Source organism: Lathamus discolor, chromosome 13 (assembly GCF_037157495.1).
Source record: "Lathamus discolor isolate bLatDis1 chromosome 13, bLatDis1.hap1, whole genome shotgun sequence".
In the NCBI taxonomy this organism is placed as follows: Eukaryota; Metazoa; Chordata; class Aves; order Psittaciformes; family Psittacidae; genus Lathamus; species Lathamus discolor.
The window spans coordinates 1,230,341-1,249,526 of NC_088896.1; the positions used below are offsets into that span (position 1 = coordinate 1,230,341).

The 19,186-nt window shown below is 48.7% G+C and overlaps 1 protein-coding gene across 1 annotated transcript in view; it reads left to right on the forward strand.

Moving 5' to 3' along the window:
* Nucleotides 1-19,186, forward strand: part of MYH10 (myosin heavy chain 10) — a 95,340-nt gene that overhangs the window by 33,973 nt on the left and 42,181 nt on the right. Inside the window, exon 5 of the mRNA XM_065693525.1 lies at nucleotides 9,917-10,019. Coding sequence (XP_065549597.1) covers nucleotides 9,917-10,019 — 103 coding nt within the window. The remainder of the gene's footprint in view (nucleotides 1-9,916; nucleotides 10,020-19,186) is intronic.

A 19,186-nucleotide genomic window follows, 5' to 3' on the forward strand; every position in this document is an offset into this window, starting at 1 on the left:
CCACCATACCCCAGGAGACCTTGCTAATGCCGCCTAACCATCAGCACCATTTAGATCCTGACTGTAAAAAGGATAATAAAAAGGGCTTAACCAGACTGCTGCTCAGGTTAATAAACAGTTTCCTCTTAAAATAGGTTTCTCTTAAGCAGTGTTACAGCTGAGTCCAGTTCTGAGGGAAGAGTCATCAAACCCACTTGTATTGTGCATCTTTTGAACAAGTAGACTCTGAAGGCAGCTGTGGGCTGTGGTGCTGCCCCTGATGTGGCTTCCTCCAGGGGAGAGCTGTATCCTTGTGTCGGGTTTGTGTTGCATGCTCAGTACTTGACATCCGGCTGGGATGTTAAATCCTCTTCATTAATGGGACAAGGCTGTGGCAAACTCCCTTGTGTAAAGGGAGGTCTCATGCTTTGATCAGGACCAGGCCAGCGTCCAGGCCTTGTATTGCATTGCTGTTTCTGTGGTGAGGAGGTAAACTCTGTGTGTGTCCCTTCCATGCCACTGGAAGTACAGGTCTTAGACTAAGGCAGGAGTAAATAAGGTGGAATGAGTGAGTTTCAACTGCACCAGGGGTGGTTTCAGACCTCCTTTGGCAGTTCATAAAAGGCTTGGGACATCTTCTCACCCCAAACTTGGCTCAGGACCTGGATCACCTGATTGACCCTCATCTTTAGTCGAGCTAAAAGTCCTCATTTTCTGTTCTCCATAGGATGGTTCAAGCTAGCTAGTGAGAAAGGAAACATCCCCTGACGTTTGGGGTGGACCACTGTGGTGTGCCTGTCATTCTGTCTCTGATTGCCTTGACTGCAGTTGTCTCCAAGATGTCCATAGAGACCTGCTTGATGAAGGTCCATCTGGGAAGCATCTTCACCTATCTCCCTGCCTCTTATTGATAAAGTGGTTTTTGCCTCCCATGGCCAGATCAGTGCTCAAGTAGTAATATGTGAACAGCACCTTACCAGGTCTCTGGACTCACCCCCTTTTTCCTCTTGACAACCAGGAGTGCTGCTCTCAAGGGCATTCTTGGATTGGTGCTGGAGCGATCCTTCAGGTTTGGTTTTGGGTCTCCCTCTTCAGGGACCATCTCTGCCCTGTTTCCTTGTTCTACCTTAGTGAATGTCTGATCCATTCCTACTTTCCCTGGAAAACCTTTAAACACTCTTGTTTTTACCTCATTTGCAAGATAAACTGAAGCTTTTGATCCTTGGGGACTCAATAGACAACTGAATCCTGATTTTTAGCTGGTACACATGGTGGTTTTGTACCCTAGGGCTGAAAATGTGTGGCTGAAATCTGGGGTTGAGGCTGTTCATTGTTTCCCCCTGTCCAGATCTTTAGGGAATACCGCTCCCTGACAGGCTGCAGTTCCCTTCCTGCAGCCACTATTCTAGGAAACAGGGAGCTGTGTTTGGACATGGCAGGAAGCTGCAGGGTGGTTAGTGGGTTCTCTAGCATCACGCACTGTGTGTGGTGAGCTAGCCCTCATGGATGACTCTCCAAGCACGCCTCTTCTCATGTCTTCAGTTCTGAGGGTAGTGGGATTACTTGGGGGTTTCCTGTCTTAGCTTCATCACCTGCGGATGTTCCATGAGGAGTCCTGCATGAACTGATCTGGAAGTTCGGAATACGTTCTCAAAGTTAAATTTAACACCAGGAGAGGAGAAAGCTGCGTTCCCTGGGTGCTTGTCTCAGCAGAACATCTTGTCCTTCACTGAACATGGGAGCTGGTTCTTCAGGAGGGTATTACATTGCCAGCTGATGGGGCTGTCATTCAGTTCTCCAGTCCAGGCCTGGTGACTGACGCAGATGAATTCCTCTCTTGCGGTAGAAATGAGTTGTCTCTGAACACAAAATGCTGTGCTGCCGCCTTCTTCTTTTGCCTCCGTCTGTTCTCTTCCCTTTCCACCCTCGATCCTTTGGGGAACCAAATATAGACACCTGCATTGCCACGGAGACTGCTGAACAGGACTCGATTCTGAGCTAGCCGCAGATAATATGCAGTGACTTCCTTGCTTCTGCTCTTCTTTGTTTCACTGTGCCCCCACGTTTCACCCAAGCACACCTCTGCCTGTACATGTTTAGTACCTGAGCCCCAGGGACACAGTTGGATGAAATTGCGTGTTAAGGATAGGGTTTTCTTGGGGTGAACCAAGAGTCATTTTTGCATGTTCATTCTGCTCTGGTGAGCCCCCACCTGGAGCACTGCATCCAGCTCTGGAGTCCTCAGTACAGGAAAGACACGGACCTGTGGAGAGGGGCCAGAGAAGGGCCACAGAAATGATGTGAGGGATGGAGCACCCTCCTGTGAGGAGAGGCTGAGAGAGCTGGGCTTGTTCAGCCTGGGGAGAACTCCGGGGAGACCTTGTTGTGGCCTTAACAGTTCTTAACAGGGGCCTGAAAGAAAGATGGGGAGAGACTTTTAGCAGGGCCTGTGCAATATGTGATGGGTTTAAATTGAAAGAGGAGACTCAGAATGGACATGAGGAAGAAACTTTGTCCAAGGAGGGTAGTAAAACACTGGCACAGGTTACCCAGCGAGGTGGTGAATGCTCCATCCCTGGAGCCATTCAAGAGCAGACTGGATGTGGTTCTGGGCAGCCTGATCTAGTTGAGGATGTCCCTGCTCATTGCAGGGGGGTTGGACTGGATGAGCTTTGAAGGTCCCTTCCAACCCAGACTATTCTATGATTCTATGACCAGAAGGACTCATATCTGCTCCATGGATCAATCCTGCTTTGCTCAGGTTAGTAACGATGCAATTTCTTATGTGCCCTTGGCCTTCCAGCTGAGGAACCCTCAGCTGCAGGCACAAACACTTGCAGTTCCAAGCCCATGGTACAGGTGAGCAGACATGGGTTATTGCCTGGTTAACAGTGAGATGGGAGGTGCTGAGCGAGCATTGATGGTGGTAATTCCTTTTTCTCTTAGCAGTTGGCTGCTTGGCTCTTGGGCTGCCACCCACTGACAGACTGTCAGTCAGGTGCTGCAGCTCCCGTGGCTTTGTGAGTTGGCTCATCAAGCTTCCCAATAAAAAACAAGCCCCAAACCCAGCACCCCTCTGGGGAAGCTGGGCTTAAACTTCATCACTCCCCGTTGGCTGGAGGGCAAGTGAGAACTTATTTAGGCTCTTTCCTTTGTAAATCATTTGTTTGCTGAAAAGAAAATGTGTTATTGCAGCAGCTTCCTGGGAGCAGCCTCCATTAACCCAGGATCCATTGAAATCAATCCCAGAAGAGTGGTGGAGGCTTTGCCACGTGTACCCACCTCATGGGACACTTGACTCCTGTAAGATGAGCAGTTGCAATGGATGGGCTTGCAGGCTGTTTCTTTGGGGAAGATGCTGCTGCTGACCCTTTCCTGCAGGTCGTTGCTTCTCTTCAATTACTGCTGTTTGTCAGCATTAACCTGGGCTGTTCTCCAGTAGGATGGTTCCTGCTGCTGGGGGCTGTTGACCAAGAGGAAGACATTTCTGCTGTGGAATCTGAGAAACATTCTAAGAATATTGGGGCTGTTCAGCCTGGAGAAGAGAACCTCAGAGCAGCTTCCAGTATGTGAAAGAGGCTATAAGGATGCTGGAGAGGGACTCTTCATCAGGGGCTGGAGTGATAGAACAAGGGGTAATGGGGTCAGACTGAAAGAGGGGAAGTTCAGGTTGGAGATAAGGCAGAAGCTCTTCCCTGTGAGGGTGCTGGGGCGCTGGCACAGGGTGCCCAGAGGAGCTGTGGCTGCCCCATCCCTGGCAGTGCTCAAGGCCAAGTTGGACACAGGGGCTTGGAGCAAGCTGCTCCAGTGGAAGGGGTCCCTGCCTGTGGCAGGGGCTGGAGCTGGGTGAGCTTTAAGGTCACTTCCAGCCCAAACCATTCTATGATTCAAGCCTTCCCTGGCTCTGTTGTTCAGCTGCAAGGCAACTGCTGGGAAGTCAAATATGAGAATGTGCTGCCTGGCACTTTTTTGAGCTGTTACAATTCTAGGTTGGAGAATCTCACCACAAGCTTCTGGTATTCTCAAAACTGAGACTGGGTTTGATAAACAGTCATTTGGCAGCCGCTTGCAGCCCCACATGGGTATCTAATCTGCACTGGCTGCAGTAGGAGTGGTGGGGTGTGGAGGGAATAGAGCCTGTTTAGTAAAGGACAACAGCAGCAAATACCAAGCATTTTTGTATACAACCTCTGGCTGGAATCCAGCTTGTAACATTCCCTGGACAACTGCAGAGATGATGGGAAGCATCTAGAGAGAAATAAAGGAGCTGTAAAGCAGCAGTGTGAATAGTAAAGCCGATTAGTGACTCTTCTGCACTAGCTCAGACTCTCAGTTACACCTCTGTGTTTCAGCATATTAGGCAGGTGATTAAGGCAGCCTGGAACGACAGGTCTTGACTGTAAATATCTGTTAACGTGTAACTGGAAGATCTGCTCAGTTGTGCCTGAGAATAAGTGTTTCTTCTGTTCTTTGCAACTGTTGTTGTGAGAAGAACAAAAGACCCTTGTTGGGGCTCTTACTTTCGCAGTTGCTTGTTCCTACAACCCATGGAAGTGCTTACTGCATGTGCTGGTGTGGTAAGTGGCTGCTCCGCAGGAATGGAGGCATTGCTGGCTGAGGAGCCGCACTGGCAGGCTGGGACTCCTGTGCCCTGGGCAGTGGGTGCCGAGGTGAACTCACCCTGGCATTGAGGTGATGCCACTGCTTCGCTTCTCTGCAAAAGGACCTTCTGCTTCCAGATGACTGTCTCATCCCAGAGCTTGGTGCTGAGCAGGGATGATAGAAGTAGACTGAAACTTGAGATGTTAGGGGAGAAATCTTCCCTGTGAGGGTGCTGAAGCGCTGGCACAGGGTGCCCCGTCCCTGGCAGTACTCAAGGCCAGGTTGGACACAGGGGCTTGGAGCAGGCTGCTCCAGTGGAAGGGGTCCCTGCCCATGGCAGGGGTTGGAGCTGGAAGAGCTTTAAGTTCCCTTCAACACAAACCAGGCTGGGGTTCTGTGAAACTCCTGGGGCCGAGGAAAGGTTTGGGTGATCCAGGCACCCAGCGTGGAAAATCCTGGCTTGTCTGGTTAGTTTTCCAGTAATGTAAATCACAGAGATGGTGTGCAGTAGGTGGATGGCACTAACAGCCCCTGGCCATCCCGAATACTGCTTATCTTCACAAATGCTGCTCGTTTGCAGTGGACTTTGTGCACAGGTAGCAAGATGAAGAGACATCTTTGAATTTCAGCGGTTGCTTTGTACCTGTGGGTTTGGGTCCCTCTGTCCTGTGTGGCTCTTGACACTGCGCATTGTCTGTCCTGAGTAGCCCTGTTCTGCTGGGGGGATTAATGGCCAGCTGGGTGGTGGTGGAAGGGTGCCAGTCCTTGCAGTGGGACTTCAGGAAGTGCCTTTAAACTAATCTGACTTCCCTCAACTTCTTTGCCAGTTCCGGAAGAGGTTGTGGTGTTGGCCTGTCCTGCCATGCTGTGTGCTCTACCTGTCACAAGATGTGCAGATGCTTCAAACCTGCTTGACAGTAAAGATAGCAACTGTTTCACCACTGTTTTCCTGCAGAACAGTATCTTTCCTTAGAATGGGTCTTTCCCAGGCAGGCATTTGACCTGTTCCTGGGGTAACAATGGCACTGTGAGTGGGCTGGGTGGGACAAGAGTGCTGCTCTCCTGGCAGTCGGTGGACCGGCTTCCTGACCCATGCGTCCTCTCCTGCTGTGTTTGCTGTGCCTGTTCTCTAGAAGGCAATCTCTTCGGACAGGGTATTCTCTGGATTCCTTTTACTTCTGTGCAAGAGCTGGGTGCAAGTTGCTCAGGAAAAGAAATTGCAGGTGGTTGAGAAGATGGTCACTAATATTTATGAACCAAATCACAGCTGAGATGAGTTTGCCCCAAGCAAACTCTCCTGTATCGAAGGTGATGCTGCAGCTTCACAGGCAACAGATTGCAACCCATGGCAAAACTCAAAAGCGCTCACACTAGCCAAGCTTTTCCTATTTTAAATGTGCTTGAAGCTGCTTCAAAGCAGAAGCTTTGCTCCAGGGAAAAGCACTTCAACTCCATACACTGGGTAAATTTACCTGCGAGTGTAGGACTTGTCCTTTTGTCCTTTGTAACACAGTTTGGAAGGGAGAGATCCTTCAGTTAATTGATGGAATCACCTCATGCCTCCAACTTGACCGTTGCTGAAGGTGGTTTGCTTAATTGGATGTGCTCTTTGACATAGCCCAAGCCTGGAGTTGATGGAGCCTTTCACTTCAGCCGCACGAGGTTTTATCTCTGCTCGTAGTGGAACTGAGACTGAAGCAGAGGGAGGTGAAATGACCCTGCTGAAGCCATTAGCCAAGCTGCTGTCGGCTGAAGTTGGGCAAGGATCTCAGCAGAGGGGTTTAGTTGTTTAATTCATGGTAACATACTGAGTTGTATTAAAACAAGGGTTTGAACAAGTTAATCTTTACCTTCGTGAGACCATCTCATTCCATCAGTCCTGCACTGGGTGATGGTCGGAGTTTACCTTTTTTGGGCAGGTTGGTGGAGGTAGAAGACTTTAATTTATTTTTCTAATCTGTGGGTTTGCACTCCTGGGAAAGAGCTGAAGTCCTCAGAAACCATTATTCCTATAAATGAAAAGGGCTTTATCCCAAATCTTCTTAATTCTTTTGCAGTCTATGGCAGCCAAGCTATCTACCACCGCATCCTGCAGGAAATACTTGGCATACTTGTAAGCTCCAGGGAGAGGAGAACTAGGATGATAACATCCATTAGTGCTGCTTTTGACTGAGGACTTGCATAAAGGCTTTATCTAAAAAAAAAGCCCCAACCACTATTATATTGAAAGGCTTTTTACCACGAGGAATGTGTTGGGAGCTTTCGACCTTCCTGTCTGTGTGCAGCTTTGCTGGGGTGTCCGCCAGAAGAGCTGTTGGTTCAGAGACTCCTAAAACTGGGTGTGCTGCTCTGTTAGAAAGCTAGCATCTGGACTGTATTTGTTGTGCTACTCTCTCTTCACTGCATGTATCCAAGTAGATTTTCCTTCCTTAGAATTTAATCAACTTCCTATAATTTGGCAGAGATAATGTCTGTAGTTTGAAGGGCACAGCCAATGTGTTCCCCAGCCCTGCTGACAATAAGAACAAATTGTGGTGTTTTAAAATGTAAATGTTTATCTTGCTGCACTCCTTTTCTTACTTCTCATACCTGCTGGAATGGTTTTAGCATTAAGCGTATTTTAATACCCATCTAGAAACAGGCAAGACTGCTTTTGCTGTTGCTTGTAGTCATGAGTTATGTTAATATAAACACTAGTAAAAGGGAGACTAGAAATAAAGGCTTGAGAAGGAGGATTTGGCATCAGGTCTTGTTTTCTGCTTATCAGTCTTCATACTTGTCTTGTATGTGGTGACTCGGCTGGGGAGAGATGGGATTTTTCATTGAGAGTTGTAGCGGTCCCAAAGTACACCCAGTTTCGGTGTTGCATATTGATGGTATCTTGGCAGAAAGGATCTCCAGGTATCCATTAGCTCATTCTCCCGGTAATCTTCTCTGGAACCAGCTCTTCAGGTAATAGCCTCCAAGTTTCTCTGTGCAATGAGCAGAGCTGGTGTAATGAACATGTTTCAAGGGAAGGACTCTCTCCATCTCCAGAAGTCTTCAGTAACCGAGTGCAGTGATTTCTGCTCTTTCATATTCTCTTTTCCCCTTGGTGATTGGCTCGTGAGGAAAAATGGAACAAAAATGGTTTTAGACAGGTTGATGCAGCTGCTTCTGAGAGGCAGATGCCATCGGTACAGCTTGGTTGCTTGGTTAACCCTCTGAGCTGTGATAAATACCCTAGAGCCTGTCTGCAGAATCACCTTGTCCAGGGTTTTCAGTTCAGAGTTTTCTCTTGCAGCGCCTCTGGGTTGATCAGCTCCGTCAGTCAAACGGACAAGCTGCTGCACCCTAAGCTTGTACCCAGCTCTTGGGGGCTCCTCTTTGTGATGGATTGGTGAAGCTGCTGTGAGTGACCATTTGTCCTTCCTTGCTCATGGCTGGGAAAGGGCACACAGTACTGTCTCTTAGTAAGAGGTCACCTCTGCTAGTGCTGTTATCCAGGGGGGTTCCCATGATTTAAAAGGATTTTAAGGTAAAAAGGAAACAAGATTGTTTTACAGTCCAATCTGGGGTGATATCTTTTCTGTATGTGCAAGACTGAATACTTAAGTGCTCTATTGTCTCATTTTTCATTGCCACGGAGATGCTGCGAGGGCTGGAGCAGCTCTGCTCTGGAGCCAGGCTGAGAGAGCTGGGCTGGGGCAGCCTGGAGAAGAGAAGGCTCCTGAAGGGGAGACCTGAGAGCAGCTCCAGTGCCTAAAGGGGCTGCAGGGAACCTGGAGAGGGGCTTGGGACAAGGGCCTGTAGGGACAGGCCAAGGGGAATGGCTTGAACCTGCCCAAGGGGAGACTGAGCTGAGCTCTTAGGCAGAAGCTCTTCCCTGTGAGGGTGCTGAGGCGCTGGCACAGGGTGCCCAGAGAAGCTGTGGCTGCCCCATCCCTGGCAGTGCTCAAGGCCAGGTTGGACACAGGGGCTTGGAGCAAGCTGCTCCAGTGGAAGGGGTCCCTGCCCGTGGCAGGGGTTGGAGCTGGAGGAGCTTTAAGGTCCCTTCCAATCCAAACCATTTCCGTGATTCTATGATTTTTGCAGACAGTAAGGTGAGGATGGGGATGCTTCTGAGCTGCCTTTCTGATCAAGAAGCACAGGTCTGAAGGTAGTAGATAGGGAAGTATGTGCAGACTGGCTGAGCACTCTGGTGTGCAGCATGGTGGAGGGAGTATTTATGAAAACTATAGAAGAATGTGCTCAGATCCCTGCTGGGCAATGGACATTCCCATTGTAAGTATCTTCACTGAGAAATACACTCGTGCATAAGATGTGCACTTGTCATTCTTACAAAGTTGTTGGCTTCCAAACTGCTGTTTGCGCACAGCTCTGCAAGGACAGAAGCACTCTCCCTGTTCTTATGAAGATCCCGGTGAGCAAATCCTTCATAGTGTTGCCAGAGGCAGTTGTTGTCTCACGCGAGATGGGATCTTTCTGCAGTAGTTTGCTGCCATTGATCATGGCAAAGCCAGACCTGGTAATCCCTTTGGCGGCAGGAGTTACCCAAAGATCAGACCCAGGTTTTATAGCTGTGGTAACCTCCTTTGTGGCTGCAGCGATGTGAACTTGCACTTATTTCCTGCCTGGGCTGCCCTGTATGTAAAGCTCTCAATAAATTCTGTCTAAACATGTTCTGTCTCTGTGTTACAAATGCAGTGTGTGTTTGCTGTCTCTATTGATCTGTGGGCTGTACCTCCCTGCACTAATACATTCAGTTCTTAATGAATTCATATAGCCCTGTGGCCATAAATCTCTGTAAAGTAGGTAAGAGGCTGCAGTGAGCAGCAGAAAGAACCTGTTGAAAATGTGTTTTCCTGGGCTTTGGAACTGGCTGCTGTAGGCTCTGAGTGACCCCATCCACTTGGTAATTCTCATAAGCAGTTCCTGGTATGTGAAATGTGTAAAAATGATCATAAATATCAAAGTGTGTCTATAGAGATGTCATGAATTAAAAATCATATATGTATTTTAACTCTGGAAAATGCAGTCTCTGGTGGGGGCTGAGCCTGTTTCTTGTTCCTTAAGATAACAAAGAATTTCAGGGATGTAATCCAAATCTTTTAGTCAAGTTAATGTTACATATTGGTTCAACATCTCAGTGCTAAGGAGATCTTTAGGGTGAAGGAAGTAATTTAAACAAATACCTTGTAGTCCCTGCCACGTGGATGCTCTTGGGTTCAGGTGGGTAGGGAAGGTCTGTTGCACGGTGAAAGCCATAAGTGGAATGAAATGAGGTTGCTTCAAACAAAGGATTGATCCGTTGTTGGAAATGAATGTTGAGGAAACTGTCTGACGTGTTTTGCAGAGGTGAATCTGGTGCCGGGAAGACTGAAAACACTAAGAAGGTTATTCAGTACCTTGCTCATGTTGCTTCCTCCCATAAAGGAAGAAAGGACCATAATATTCCTGTAAGTTGGGATATTTTCTCGCTTGTTTCTCACTCTTTTTAAAGCTCTCATCTTTGCATTAAACCCACAACTGTTTGTTAAAGATAAGATGTGATATATTCCATGTAACTTTGTCTCAACCATTATTTTCTCTTTAGTAGTAGCTAAACCAAGCAGTTACATCCAAACTTCCAGTCAGTGTTGGCTGTTTAACTTGTGCTGGGAAATGACAGGCTTTATGCAGCATTACACTTCGGAGCAGGATCAAAGCTTTCTGCTGCAGTAACCCCAGCTTTCAAAGCACAGAATCACCTTGGGTAACTGTTAGTGGCTTTAAGTGCAACGCGATGCACTTTCCAGTGCTGTATTTGTGAACAAGCTTTCTGGTCTTCCGCAGATTAACCTGTAGATGGAAAAATTCTCAGGCTCAAAAGCTGCTATGGACTCGCTGTATCTGGAGGTCAGCAGCTAATCTGGAGCTCAGATTTGATAACATTAAACCCAAGAGCGTACACTTTTGTGTCAGAGAATCCTGGGGGTTTTGGTAACGTGTCACTTGCTCTGATCTATCTGAACCTTCCTTTACATTTCCAGCCAGATTTCAACATTTGAATTGAATTTTTAGCAATTCTTTGCTTTAAAATCCGTGGCTGGTTTTGGATATCTGTTGCTAGGAGCACCTGGGTCTTGTTGTGCTGAAATATTAATTCAACCTCAATTGCACCATCCCTGGAAGTGTTCACAAACCATGTAGATGAGGCCCTCAGTGACATGGCTTAGTGGTGGCCTTGGCAGTGCTGGGGTAAGGGTTGGACTGGATGCTCTTAAAGGTCTTTCCCAGCCCGGCTGATTCAAGGCCAGGTTGGATGGGGCTTGGAGCAACCTGCTCTAGTGGAAGGCATCCCTGACAGTGGCAGGGATTAGAAGTGGATGAGCTTTAAAGGTCCCTTCCAACACAAACCGGTCTGGGATTCCGTGGTTCTGAGTTTCCTCTGTTGTTTATTGTGTGGCTGCATCACTACTATGAAGTGAAGGCACATAGAAAGGGGAAAGCTGGTCTGGAAAATGTCCGTGAAGGGAAGGACTAGTTGCCCTTTTTAATGCAGTGTTGGTTTAAGTGTTACCTGGTTGAACTGCAGCTGCATTTCCTACTCACCAGTGTGGTTGAATGGGATGGGGGTGTTAATCTCAAAAGACTTTTGAAGATGTTTGTTGTAATCAGCTGCTTTATGAACGGTCGATGACTGTTGTGATAAGGATTGGAAAAGGTTTTATTCATTGTAAAACATAGTTTAGGCATAGTAAAGAGAGCAGAGACCTGTCCTGAATAAAGGTCTAATACTTTGATCCTGAACTTCACCTATGCAGTACTTTAGTGAGCCCTGGATTAAACGTATACCAAGCACGTACCCCAAATCCAAAAATGCAGAAGGTTTATGTAACCAAACCAGTTTTGAAACCCAAATGACCATCCCTTGTTCTGTAACAATTCATTTTCACTCGTACGCTGCAAACAAAGCATGTCTGACCCACACACCTAGTGCACAGGAGTCAGGAAGTGTTGGAACTGGGGCTGTAGATGCAGTCAGGTTTGCCCCTGTTGGTATATTCAGTAGAAGGCAGCAGAGGGCTGGTGGGATCCACAGGGCCCATCTGTACGAGCCTCGTGCACAGAGAAGATGCTAAATAGGCTTCTTTAATTGACTGCTAGTGAGGAATTTGCCTTCATCCATCCTGTTATAATGACCAGTGTCTGCTGAGGCTGTTCTGAGCTCTGCTTGGAGTGTTTTTAGGAAGCAGTTTGCACGCTGATGTGTGAATACGCATCTCCCAAGACTGTTCTGAAGTCTGAGGTTACCTTTGCTTTACCCTGGCAGAGTGCTGCAAAAGCATTGCAAGCAAATATGACCCCTCCAATCCTGCTGGCACCTCAGGCTGTGGCCAGGATAGTGCTGGTGTTCTGCCCTGCCATGGGTGCTTTCCCAGCGTGTTCTCCAGCAGTGCTGGTGGTGAAACATTCAGCTTATGTGAGGAGCATCACACAGGGGCTCTGCCCATCCCTTGGGCAGCCCCATCACATTTGCCGTTCAGCTGCTTGTCCGTGAGACTTTTCTTTCCCAATGGCCTCTTTCCTAATAGTTCTTTTCCTTAGAGCAGCTTCCAGTATCTGAAGGGGGCTACAAGGATGCCAGAGAGGGACTCTTCATCAGGGACTGTAGTGACAGGCCAAGGGGAATGGCTTTAACCTGCCCGAGGGGAGACTGAGCTGAGCTCTTAGGTAGAAGCTCTTCCCTGTGAGGGTGCTGAGGTGCTGGCACAGGGTGCCCAGAGAAGCTGTGGCTGCCCCATCCCTGGCAGTGCTCAAGGCCAGGTTGGACACAGGGGCTTGGAGCAAGCTGCTCCAGTGGAAGGGGTCCCTGCCCATGGCAGGGGTTGGAGCTGGAGGAGCTTCAAGGTCCCTTCAACACAAAGTGTTCTATGACATTTCACCTGCAGAGGAGCCCTGTGTGTCATCTGCAGTTGAGGTCCTGTGGGGAACAGAGCCAGTAACACATGGTAACCACAGAGGGTAGAATCACAGCACTGAGCAACCTTAACACCAGCATTTCCTAATTCTGGAGCGTTTGAATCTGTAGCCTCACAGTCTCATTTCCTGTTTAATCCCAAGGAATGTTAAAGGTGTTGTCTTGGGCACTGTGCTAGGAGGTGTGGGTAGTGGTTGGTGGTGGTGAACATGCAGAAGAGAAGCTTTAGTAGTTGTGGGGCTTGGCAGAGCTGGGTGAGACTGGGGTAATTCCTGACATCGGAAATAGAGGCTTTCCAGAGCTGAGTCAGGGGGAAGGCAGAAAGCCTTGGTGATGGGTTATAAACACCAGCTCTTCTGAAGATGGGAGGTGGGGGACCATGAGCCTGAGCTCTTGCCTGCAGTGTGCTTGGTTGAGAGTCAGGACTGGCACAGGTACAATCCCAGCAGGAGGTAGCAAGGGTGAGAAGGCAGAAGATGCCTGTTGTAACTGAAAAGTTTAGCTTCACATCCAACAAACTGAGCTCTGAGGAATGCAGGGGGATGCGGTGGTAGCGCTAAGGACTTTCCCAGTAAATCTGTGTATTTGCCTGCACCAAGCATTCTGTGTCTTACTCAGTTGTTAACTATGCCACGTGTGACACAGACAGCAGCGAGGCTTTAGCTTGGGTACTGTGGACCAAAGCTGAGCCACACTAATGTCTGCTGCTCTGGGCAGGTATCCCCTGTCCCAAGGCCACAGAGGAGCCTCTCACCTCCGCTCTCAATGATTCTGCTGAAGGCTCAGGAGGTGAAAAGGGTATTTAGAATGAGAGGAGGAGAGCAAGGACAGGTAATTGGTGAGGCTGATGTGTCTAGAGACACAGGTTGGGCAAGGAGAGTAGGGAGGACAAGGAGACTTGTCAGCTGCTTCTCTTTGGCTTGTCATTCCCGTACACACTGGGATAGGAATGAGAAAAAAGAATGAGGTGATAGTGTTAATGCATGTGTTAGTGTTGCTTTAATATGGTTAAGAAGTGAGTCTTAATTCAGATTCTTGGGTTCTGCTTTGTTTTGCATACTTTGTGGTTTGGGACGAGAGGGAAGTCAGTACAGCATACAGAAATAGTTAAAACCAGCATCCCTGGCTTTCCAAGAGAAGTGCTGGCTGTCACTCACTGCCTGGGCACTGCCCATGTTACTCGCATGTTCTACAGGCTGTCAGGCTGGGGATGCTCCTGGCCATGCTTGGACTCTGTTCATGGTCAAATATGTGATATCAGCTGATGGTTTCAGTCATGGCAGTGTAGAAGTAGGTGAGTTTTATACAGAAGTGCATCCATCCACCACTGCTGCCTGCACATCCAGTCATGCTGGTACAGTGCGCCTCTGGTACAGATGAGTGGAATTGGACTTCTGTTCCTTCTCCCTTTACCCAAAGCCCTTCCCCCCAAACCCCCTCTATTATCACTAAATAATGGCTGGTGCTTTCAGGTTAGTGGTTGCTTTCAGGGACTGCATTGGCCTTTGTACCTGAAGTGCTGAATTGTTTCCTTTGTTTTAATCATTTCAAAAGAACCAATTGGTTTTGAAGTGGAATCTGGGGTAGGTTCGCTCAGGCTGAAGCTTCCCTTAGTGAGCATTTCCCAGATGGGCTTAAGCTGCCCTCATTTAACCAGAAGGAAGGGAAATAGGTTTGGTTGTGCTCAGTTCTGTGTCTAGTGAGGACAGAAAGGGGTGCCCGGAGGGAGCAGGCCTTGTGCCGTCCTTCTCCAGTAGTAGTGCCCTACTGAAACATCTCATCTTTGTTTAGGTGCCCGAGTTGTTTTCTGACCAGGTCTGATGAAGCTCTGCAAGCTTCACATCCATCAGCAGAATGAGCCAAGCCTTTGCCAGCTGCTGTACAGGCAGAATCTGTTGTTCTGCAGTAAGCCAGTGGTGGCTCTTTAAAACGAGGCATGGCTGGAGGAAGCGTGCACCTGGCTGGGCATGGCAACGGCACAGGGTGCGTGGTTCAACGCAGGGTTTTCCCCAGGCTCTCTGACGGGAAGCTCAACATTATTACACTTGCAGACTGAGCCCAGGCAATAATAATGGAATCAAATAGTCCTGCAGAAACTGTGCAGACCTGAACCCGGAGGGGTTTTGTTTTCCTTTAGTACATTCATGGTCCCATTCCCCTTCTGCCTGCAGAACTTGAAGCTTCTCTTAAGATTATGCTGCTTCTCCTGTGGGCAGTCACTGCTGGAAGCTTTGCCCTCTCTTACAGGCTTGCATCCTTAAACACCTGAAGTGCAGTGCACAGCCCAACCCCCAGGCTCCTCAGGAACTGGTTTGCCCTGGTCCTTTCACAGCCTTTTTGATGGTTGAGGAATAATGATCATCTTGTCCATACAAAACCACCTCGCAGGGACTGGAGGTGTAGAGGAGGCTACCTGTGGGGGGACGGGGTATTTACTGTTGTGGCTTGGCAGACCTATACAAAGCCATGCACAACAAATGGAGCTGCTGCCCTTCCCTGCTGCTCCAGGACCTCTGGAATCTTGTATCTGGAATTGCTCCTTTGCACAAACACAGGTTTTAGCATTTTGCGCATGTGAAAGATTTCATTTCCTAAGCCAAATGTGAACGGTTGCTTTGAAGTGAGTCTCTAGTTAAACCTACTGCCATTGCTAATTCGGGATGTAACCTGCAGCTGGAATGCTTCCTTGCTAACCTGTGCGTTTGTTTGTTTGCAACGAGCAGCCCGAATCACCCAAACCCGTGAAACACCAGGCAAGTGGCTTTCTTTCTGCTTTTACAGTTACGGAGGTGAACAGAAACCTGTGCTTCTATTTCCTGTCAATCTGTGTTTGTAACACGGGGAGGGACACAGCCAGGAGAGAGCTTTGCAGATCCTCAAGTGGCTTCCAGAGAAAGAGCAGGCCCCAGGTCCCTCAGCACAGCAGAGCTCGTGCTTTAATAGAAGCTACAAAATTCTTTTGATTAACATGCTGTTTTGTATGAGTATTTTGATAGCTTCTCAGATAACCTGATAAAGACTTTGACATCAAGGCTGAGAGAGCTGGGCTGGGGCAGCCTGGACAAGAGAAGGCTCCTGAAGGGGAGACCTGAGAGCAGCTCCAGTGCCTAAAGGGGCTGCAGGGAACCTGGAGAGGGGCTTGGGACAAGGGCCTGTAGGGACAGGCCAAGGGGAATGGCTTGAACCTGCCCGAGGGGAGACTGAGATGAGCTCTTAGGCAGAAGCTCTTCCCTGTGAGGGTGCTGAGGCGCTGGCACAGGGTGCCCAGAGAAGCTGTGGCTGCCCCATCCCTGGCAGTGCTCAAGGCCAGGTTGGACACAGGGGCTTGGAGCAAGCTGCTCCAGTGGAAGGGGTCCCTGCTGTGGCAGGGGTTGGAGCTGGATGAGCTTTAAGGTTCCTCCCAGCCCAAACCATTCCATGATGAAGTATAAAAGACTTGTCAGAACCAACCTTCACCTGAAATGGAGCATTTCCCTCACTCTTCAGGGTAAGTGATGTGAGCAATGTGGTATCTGTTCAGCGCTGCCACCTGAGTTAACTTTCCCTCAGTTGAGCTTCAGCTGCTCTGACTGCTCAGGGCAGATGGAACTGCCCTGCAGATAACTTTGCCTCTTTCCTCCTCCCATGGCCCTGTCTCCTGTGGGCAGCAGCAGTTGGTCTGTCCTGGACCCCATTGTGCAGGACAGGAGCTGCAGAGGGGCACACAGAGGAGGTTGAGTGGAAGTTGAGGGTAAAGCTGTTGACAGGAACAATTGCTGCCGTGTGTTCTGAAGGGTGAATGCTCTACTCCCTGTCCTGAGATGGTGAGCGATGCCTTTGTCATGGGCACAAGCTGTTAAGTGGAGAAGCAGCTTTGCAGCAGCTCCATATGGTATAAAACCAAGGCTTGGGAACTCAAGAAGCCACCATGAGTTAGTTCAGGTGGTTGTATCCCATTTCTCTGGAAGCTGACTGTAGAGCAACCTAAGCTGTAGCAGGAAGGAAAAGAATAAAAGAAACTTCAATGTGGGTTTGGTGTATTGGAAGCCAAAGCCATCACATAGACAGCTGTGGTGCCTCTGCTGGTGTGTGGTAACTTGCTGGACCTCTGTAACCCAGCCCTGCGTCTCACTTTCAGAAGTTACAGACAATTCGACCCTCCCTCCTTGCAAACCTCAGTCAATTCTAAGGGTTTTTTACTGCAGTATTTCTCTGTTCCAAAAGCAGAGGGAGCAGGGTTTAGTTCAAGCCTCCTGCTCAGAGCTCCCATGTCAGGGTGGAAACAAGGCATTTGTTGGCACTTTCAATGTATCAGTGGAAGGGTGCTAATCCAGAAGTGTCGATACTGCGTAAACCATGACCATTATTAACATTTCTGTTTCAATGTCATTTTGGACTACAGCGTGGATCCCTCTTGTATGTGAGTAGCATGTGGCTTTCCTGGCCTCTTGACAACTCCAGCCCCAGGATGCTGGTTGTTCTGAAACTGAGACAAAAGCCTGTCCTGACCTTAATGTTGCCCTGCATGAAACGTTGCATGACTTGACTTTACCCACATTACTGTGACACTGCTTTTTCCAAGTTCTGGTTAGCTGCCTGTGCAGGAGATGCACCTACAGACAAAACACACCCTTTCCAAGCACTGAACACTTCTGAAAGCCAGGGGTAGTTTTGGGCTGTGAAGCAATGCATCTAACAATGAAAACGACTCAAATCAGAAGCTGTCGAACACAGCGCAGAGGTTTGGTGTTTCTTAGTGATGGCTGTGACAAGTCTGCTTGTGAGCAGGGCAAAGTGTGTGGCTGGGCTCTGAGTGCCTGGGTTGTTCTTATGGTTTTCACCCATATCTGAGGACCCACAAGAGGGACATGGAGCTGTTGGAGTGAGTCCAGAGGAGGCCATGGTGCTGCTGTGAGGGCTGGAGCAGCTCTGCTCTGGAGCCAGGCTGAGAGAGCTGGGCTGGGGCAGCCTGGACAAGAGAAGGCTCCTGAAGGGGAGACCTGAGAGCAGCTCCAGTGCCTGAAGGGGCTGCAGGGAACCTGGAGAGGGGCTTGGGACAAGGGCCTGTAGGGACAGGCCAAGGGGAATGGCTTGAACCTGCCCGAGGGGAGACTGAGATGAGCTCTTAGGCAGAAGCTCTTCCCTGTGAGGGTGCTGAGGCGCTGGCACAGGGTGCCCAGAGAAGCTGTGGCTGCCCCATCCCTGGCAGTGCTCAAGGCCAGGTTGGACACAGGGGCTTGGAGCAAGCTGCTCCAGTGGAAGGGGTCCCTGCCCGTGGCAGGGGCTGGAGCTGGAGGAGCTTTAAGGTCCCTTCCAACACAAACCGTTCAGTGATGACTCAACTCAATGTTTTCATCAGATCCTGAGAGATGATCATAAAAATGACCTATAAGAACTCTTTGTATTCAGCTGGAGGATTGAGTGAAATCATTTCACACTGCCCTGGCCAAGTCCCTCTGCACAAATCCCAGGGAAGGCTGAGGCACATGGAAGCACATTCAAGCCCAGGTACAGCCTGTGCTGCTGCGATTCCCACTGGCACAGCAAAGGTCCATGGAGGAGCCCAGTTTGAAGGCAGGGTGCTTGCTTTGCCAGGATAGCCAGGATCTGACGTGTAAGCTGTGGTGAATACAGTCCATGGGGTTGATTTTGGGCTGTACACTGTGCTGTGAGCCAGTTTTTTGGCTTTACACTTGGGTGCCTTTGCAGAGCCGACTGCATGGTTGGGATAGGGGAATGATGGAATGGTGTGAGCGTGTATTTCCCTGGTGTGATGCTTTTATATGGGAAACTTTTAGGGTATAAATACTGTGCATATAGTGCTTTGAACAGAGCTGGGTTTTTTTTCAGTTGTGGGGTTTTTTTGTCCATCTAAAGGCACTCCTGAGAACTGTATTGTTGGCAAGCCCAGTGTACAGTGTGTAGGCTCTGGGGCCCCTGTGGTGGTTGCTGTGCTCTGGGCTAAGGCTCACACGTTTGTTTCTTCTTCAGTTACTTAAGAATCCAGAGAATATGTAGTCCCAAAGGGAATATATTTGGAAGTCGACAAGTTTTGAGCCAATAAGTTGAGGTCACGTTGAAGAAGCAGCAGCTAGGAGTTTCCAGGGGGACTTGAAATATGGTTCAATGTATAAATAAAATCCTCTTTTAGGTGTTAAGCAGGGAAGTTTAAAAATCCCTGTTAGAATTGACCTTGTGGAATCCTTAAGAGACTTCAGTTTCCTGTGCTCTGATGCTCAGCCTGGGTCCTCTTATTCATCTGTGCTATAAGTAATTGGAAAAAGCAGGTTTATGCACACAATCCCCAGTTTTTGAGACGACATTCCAGACAGCTTTGCTTTGCTTTTAGTTCTTTAAAACCCATCCTTCAGAACAGGAAGACAATCTCGTGTTTTCCTATGTTCATCCATGCCTCCTGGGCTCATGGAAGCAGCACAGACTTTTTGTGTTACTAGATCTCTTAGTGGGTAGCAATCCTAAAGGCCGTTGGGCAATTTCCATAAGAGAAGTGCAGTGATTCCTACATCCATTGGCTTGAATGTCAAAAAAATGTTTAAAGAACTTCATTAAACCCCCTGAATGGAGCAATCTGAATGCGATCTTTGTACCTGGTGTTGCTCCATCCCCATTCTGGCACATTCTGGGGTGCATTCAAGGTGTTGCAATGATCCCGTGTGTGACTGA